At 35.6% G+C, this 6,000-nt stretch overlaps 1 protein-coding gene across 1 annotated transcript in view; it reads right to left on the bottom strand.

Annotated features, from left to right (window-relative positions):
• The window catches only part of CBLB (Cbl proto-oncogene B), a 30,957-nt gene extending 25,837 nt beyond the window's left edge, over positions 1-5,120 (bottom strand). Inside the window, exons 1-2 of the mRNA XM_010177764.2 lie at positions 5,091-5,120; positions 993-1,178 (exon numbers count right to left, since the gene is read on the bottom strand). Of these exons, the coding sequence (XP_010176066.2) occupies positions 993-1,178; positions 5,091-5,120 (216 nt within the window). The remainder of the gene's footprint in view (positions 1-992; positions 1,179-5,090) is intronic.
• Between the last annotated feature and the right edge of the window lie 880 nt (positions 5,121-6,000).

The raw sequence follows: 6,000 nt of genomic DNA on the forward strand, positions 1-6,000 counted from the left end.
CAATGTGTTATAAATCCCCTTGTATAATATAAAAAGTGATTAAGGAAACTTAAATAAACCCGTCAAACTTCTATTTTTTCCTCTAAATTATAAATCACTAGAATCTTAGAGAGGTTGATTTTCAAGCTTGAAGTAAAAACCTGACAAAATAAATATAAGAGTACTTCACACTGGATTATTATGAGCAGGCAGGCTATGTTTTGAACTTGAATTTAAATTCATCATCTAAAAATCAAAATTTAAATCTAATTCCCTTCTCTATACACCAATCAAAACAAAATGATTAATTCACAATAGAGCACCACAAACATAGTATTTGTTCTTATTCATGCTTATCCACCCCAAAAAATCATTAACTCTTTAGTATCATTAGCTTCACAGAACACAACATACAATTTATTAGTTATAAAGTCATTATTATTTCCCTTGAAACTTGAGTCCTAATATAAGCCAGTTAAGATTTTGAAAGCAGGGTATCTGCACATATTTTTCTTAAATTATCATGAGAGCGCAACATGTAATTTAAATGAGATAATGACTTTAAAAATCTTCTTTCAGGAAACCTTAATTTCTATTTATTTTAATGAATTGGGGTTTATTACAGAATTGATCCATTACAGCAATGTCTTTCAAATTCTGACCACAGCCAAGTGCAATATAATCATCAGACAAGCAGAGGTCACATTTGACCAACACATGTAGCTGTAAACATCTGGCTGTGTAAGGTGTTATGCAAAAGGACAAGCACTCGCCAAAGTCAACTGCGGGAGATAAGAGATGCAATCAATGTGGATCTAATCTAAGGTTTTTCTAAGATAGAAGGAATTAAAGTTCTTTTGGACAGAGCAAACTCCTGAAAAAAGAAAATAGACACGGAAAATTTTATAATAGTCTATCTTCCAAAAGAAAAAACCAAGCTCACCTTGAAAACAACCAAACACAACTTCTCTATATTTGTATATAAAGAAATAATGTTTCAATAAGACTTATACCTTTGGTGATCCAGTTGGGCTGGCACATGGTGACCGTGCTACTCCCTTCTGAATAAGATCCAGACGAGGAGGTACAGGTGGAAGACTAAGATGTGGGATTTGCAGGGGGTCTGGAAGTGGTTTTCTTCTTTGTGCAAGAGGGGAAGATCCTGGGGAAGTCACTGGTGAATTCTGCCTCTCATTGCACTTCAAGAAAAAAATAAAAAATAAATTTAGAAAATCAAATAAAAAAATACTAGTATTTACCTCATGACCACGTATACAACTTCCATTCCATGACTAAAACATTTTATACTTGTCAGGTACTTACTAATAGTCAGTTATCATAATGGACACCTTGCTACTCTTAATTAATAGGCAGTATAAATGCCCAATTTACAGCTACTGAAAAAGAAGTCACCAAATTCTATCGCAAAACTATTATTAGTTCCATGTTAACTTGTGTTGAAAATAAATGAATATATATTCCAGCAAGTTGTTTAAAAAACAAGCAATCATTGCCATACAAAAGGAAATAATCACAAACATAGACAGAAATTCTACTGTAGTACTGCTACTCTTGATGACATTTTTATTCATAGAGAGTACTCCTAAAATTCTATACATGACTTTTTCACAGCCAGATGCCTATGATTGTCTGTTAACTATACTCCATTTAAAAATAATATTTCCATAGAAAATGGAATGTATGTGTCTCCTGAAAACTTACAAATCAACATCAAGCCAGTATACAAAGAAGTTATTTATTTCCTCATTCATTTGCCATGCACAAAAATAATTTTATGACAATTCGTTTTTATTATTTTAGCAAATATTAAACTAATGAAACACACACACTTAATACCCCTGCAAGTGACAAATGATGATTTTTGTTGGTTTTTTTTCCCTTGACTTGTGTCCTGGTTTCGGCTGGGACAGAACTTGTCCTGTCAAATTCATCAGAACCAAAGATTTCAATCATAAATACCAGCACCATGCATTTCTGCAAGTAGTTCCTGAACCTCATCTGGTTGAGTTTTAACAAACAGAGTTTAGTTGTTTTCATAAATCAGGCAAAGTTACTTCTGTGAACCCACTGAATTTGTATCAGTGTACTGTAAACAAACCTGGATGTTTATGCTGTTCTGTGCTTTCCCTGACAGTGGACACCAGTAGCTGGAAGACATTCACACCAAGCATCATCCTCAGGCCACTTGTGCTCTGAGGCATCCTAGTATCCTCGCTATACATCTTGCCTATAGCGGTTAACAATCTGCCATCTTCTTAAGGCAAGCATATAGAACTGCTCACAAAAATGCACCCATCTCTAAGCTAAATCACTTCGATGAAAACCTTCCCCTCTTTTCATAAGCTTTTTCTCACCAATGCTATACATCCCATAGTGATGACAGGGATAGGAATAGGAAGTTCTTTAACAAACAACATTGCCTTTCCTTACCATATAGTGACTAAGGAATCTGAAACTTTCAAGAATTCAAATGGAGATCCAGGAGAAGAATCTAGCATAGTGACTCTTCACCCTATGCACTACAGCTTAGATTCACGTTCTGTCCTATGCAATTGAGATTGCTACCAGACTTCCTTCAGAAACAGGAACTACCGCAGTATTACTGGGTAACACTGCAAGAAAAAACGCGACAGAGTGAGGAAGCATTGAAGAGCTAGAGACTGAGATTCAGTTCCACTGCCAGAAGGAATTTTTTTGTGGTATGCATGTCTAAGCTCAGTGTCACAACTACACATTCAATTTCAAGAGACTGAGCAACTCAATATTTGTGCTTTTTACAGCTACCAGAAGCTACCCAGCTTCTCCTTTCTATAGAGAAGTAGTCACAACGTTCATACTAAATGGCTTGAATATAGTCCTGAAATTTTGTTTCCCTTAATTGGTTGTCCTGGTTTTTAGCTGGGACAGAGGGAGGTTCCTTTTTAGTAGCTAGAACAGGGCTGTGTTTTACTTTCAGCCTGGGATTTTTTATGAGAGAAACGCATATGAATGTCCCGGACCCCGACTGGAAGTCCATGAGGATAAACACATGAATGATTGGGAGATGCTTAGCCTCTCTGAACATATAGGGAGTTGAATAACTAAGCTAGGTATGTATCTTGCAAGCATGCCTGAGCAACCATAATTATAAAATTACTATAAACTGAATGTCAATTCATTTTCCTTAACAGAAAGCAACTATCAGTTAAATAGCATTATAAACACCATATCATCTAATAGCATTAGTTTTCAAAGCTTAGTTATAAGCCCATCAAGCATTCCTAACAGCCAAGAGCCCTGTAATATAATACAGTCAATGCTTTGGCTTCAGCATCAGATAGAAAATTAATTTATTTCCTAAAATTATTTGAAATAGAACCAAATAAGGAGGTATCTCCCCTCCAAAAAGTTAAAATTCTTTGAAATAAATGAAAGTGTTGTAGTAAGCACCTCTACATTTTAGACGCTGCACAACACAGTGTTTCAGTCAGCAGGGAATTGCTCCAGGAGACCTAAGAAACAACTGCATATGTACAACAGGAATTGGAAACAAAGAATAAGAAAAATAGGAAATACTGAAAACAGAATATTGGACAGGAAACATTTGTTTGGAATTCAAGATGTTCTGTTGGCCATATCATCACATTAATTAACTCGACTTCCTGAGGGTAACCTGACAGAGTCTCAAATGGCACACTGTGTTATATGAATCCACAGCTAAACGAACATTGTGTGACAGCATTTTAAGAATTTCCATCACTGTTTCTCTGTGACAACCTTCTCTTACACAGTTCTGCTCTACAGAATCACCAGGAAAACAATCCATTTCCCTCAGTCAGCCCACTGGTCTCATCCATATGAGAGTTCTCGTGCCATAACAACAGTCCAGCTCCAGCAAAGGCAGATATAATGGAAATATTCACATTTAAAACCCGCTGGGGACTGATGTTATTTTCAGATTTATGGAAACCACTGGCTGAAAGAAAAACTTAATACATAGTAGCCAATAACAAAAACTAGAACAGTATGAAAATTTATTTAAAAATTCAAGGTTCTTAGAACCTGTCATAGTTTTAATCCTGTTGAAACAGGAGATTAATTTATGTGATAAAATTCTGGTTCCATATATATTTCCTATTTAGCTTTCTCTATCTACCATATTCTGTGAATGGTAAATCACAACTGTCAAAATGAGTCTTAAGTGTGAGAAAGGACTTTGATTTAAGCTTACATAAATGTCTTGTTTCAGAATAGCAAAATAATCTTTCAGTCCCCTGAACTACTATTGCCTACAGCCACCATGCTATCAGAGCATGCTGTAGCCACAGAGATTTCAAAAAGAGTACTGATGATAACTAACAGGTTATAGAATAACTTATGATGCACAAGGACAAAAAAAAAAAAGCTAGTAGCAAAAGCTGCTTCTCTCCCCTATGAGGCTATGAGGAAGCTTTAATCCATGTCATCACTTGGTGCTGAAGTAAGAGAGAATACTTTCCTGAGAGAAACTAAAAATTATGATTCCTTCTTTAGATCTACTGAAACAAAAAATAAAACAAACAAAAATATTCCACAGCAACTAACAGGTTTTCTTCAGCATCCAGTATGAGATTTCCATCATATTCCTATTATAAAAAACTCCATATTTTTCCTGTCCACCCCCATCCAACCTCTCTAGCTGTATCATTGGATGTTTGTTGACAGCTAGGCCAACAAATGGCCATGCTTCATGTGGATGCCAGGGCATTAATAGATGTACATAATACCTACTCTTTTTGGCAGATAGCCTAAGGATGAAGAGATTTAAAAATTTTCTGTTTGTCACCTACTAGAGATTTCTGTGTATTTTCTATTCACTGGAAATACAGCAGCAATAAGAGCAAAAAGTGACAAAAAGATAAAACAAGCAAGTGATTAAGAGACAAACTAATACAAATGAACTGTCAGTGACAGAAGACAGACCTTCAGTGTACAAACGGGCTCTGCTGGAACACACACAGACCTGTGCAATAAAGATGTAATTAAGGAAAAGAACACAGACTCCTTTGTAACATCATGGACTTCATCTGGTTGGCACGACTGCTGCCAAGGGAAAAGCAGCTGTGACTTACTTTGCGATTGTACTGCAGAACGGACCACATGTTATTTAATCAGATGTATTTATTACTGGGAGATACTGGTATCCATTTGCCCTAGTGAACTCAAGAATAAGGCTGCTTCTGACTTTGATTACAATTTCTAGTGAAGGTTTTTCTGATGGAAATTAGCAGTTTGGCTATTGAATCGAGAGTTTTAACTTTAAACACCTTTCTGCCAGATAAGCACATATGAAAAGTGTACTCAACACAAATCCTAACAATTGACTGACTGAGGAATATCATCCTGATCGTTAAAGTCCTGATGGAGTGAACTCAGTAATTTATAAATTGCATAATAAGTCACCTAACAAGGTCCATGCAGATCTACACCAGAAATGGGCTTTTCATTTCCAAGTAGTTCCCTTAAGTTTCTTGATTTTTAATCAGGTAAGAGTAACTCACATACTTGTTATTTCTCATTAGGGTAAATTGTGATAGACAGATTGGTATAACTTGGGCTTGTATGAGAATATGAAGTTATACCACTTAATGCTGATGGCTGTAAACATTTTTTTTCATAAACAGGTTTGTTCTCTATTTAATCTTTCCTCTGCTGACCCAAGAAAATGCATGTGAAGGAGGAGAGGGAGTTAAGGCTGTGAGAGTCAGCACCGCACTGCCCAAAGGAATCGGTAAAACACATTTTCACTAAGGGAGGTACAGTGCCTCCCAGCATTTATCTCTCTTTCAAATACTAATAACTAAGCAGTTAAAGACTCTCTTATTGTGTAGCATGATTTTAATAAATTCCCACAAACCAAGTGTACCATTAAGAAGGAAGTGACATGTACATATCAGTTAAGAATGTACAGCTGAAGAGAATATCCAGATACATATTTGAATTAATTTTTTTACATATTCCTATATTTTATATGATTAAATT

This window comes from Antrostomus carolinensis, unplaced genomic scaffold, assembly GCF_000700745.2.
Source record: "Antrostomus carolinensis isolate BGI_N321 unplaced genomic scaffold, ASM70074v2 scaffold3971, whole genome shotgun sequence".
Taxonomy (NCBI): domain Eukaryota; kingdom Metazoa; phylum Chordata; class Aves; order Caprimulgiformes; family Caprimulgidae; genus Antrostomus; species Antrostomus carolinensis.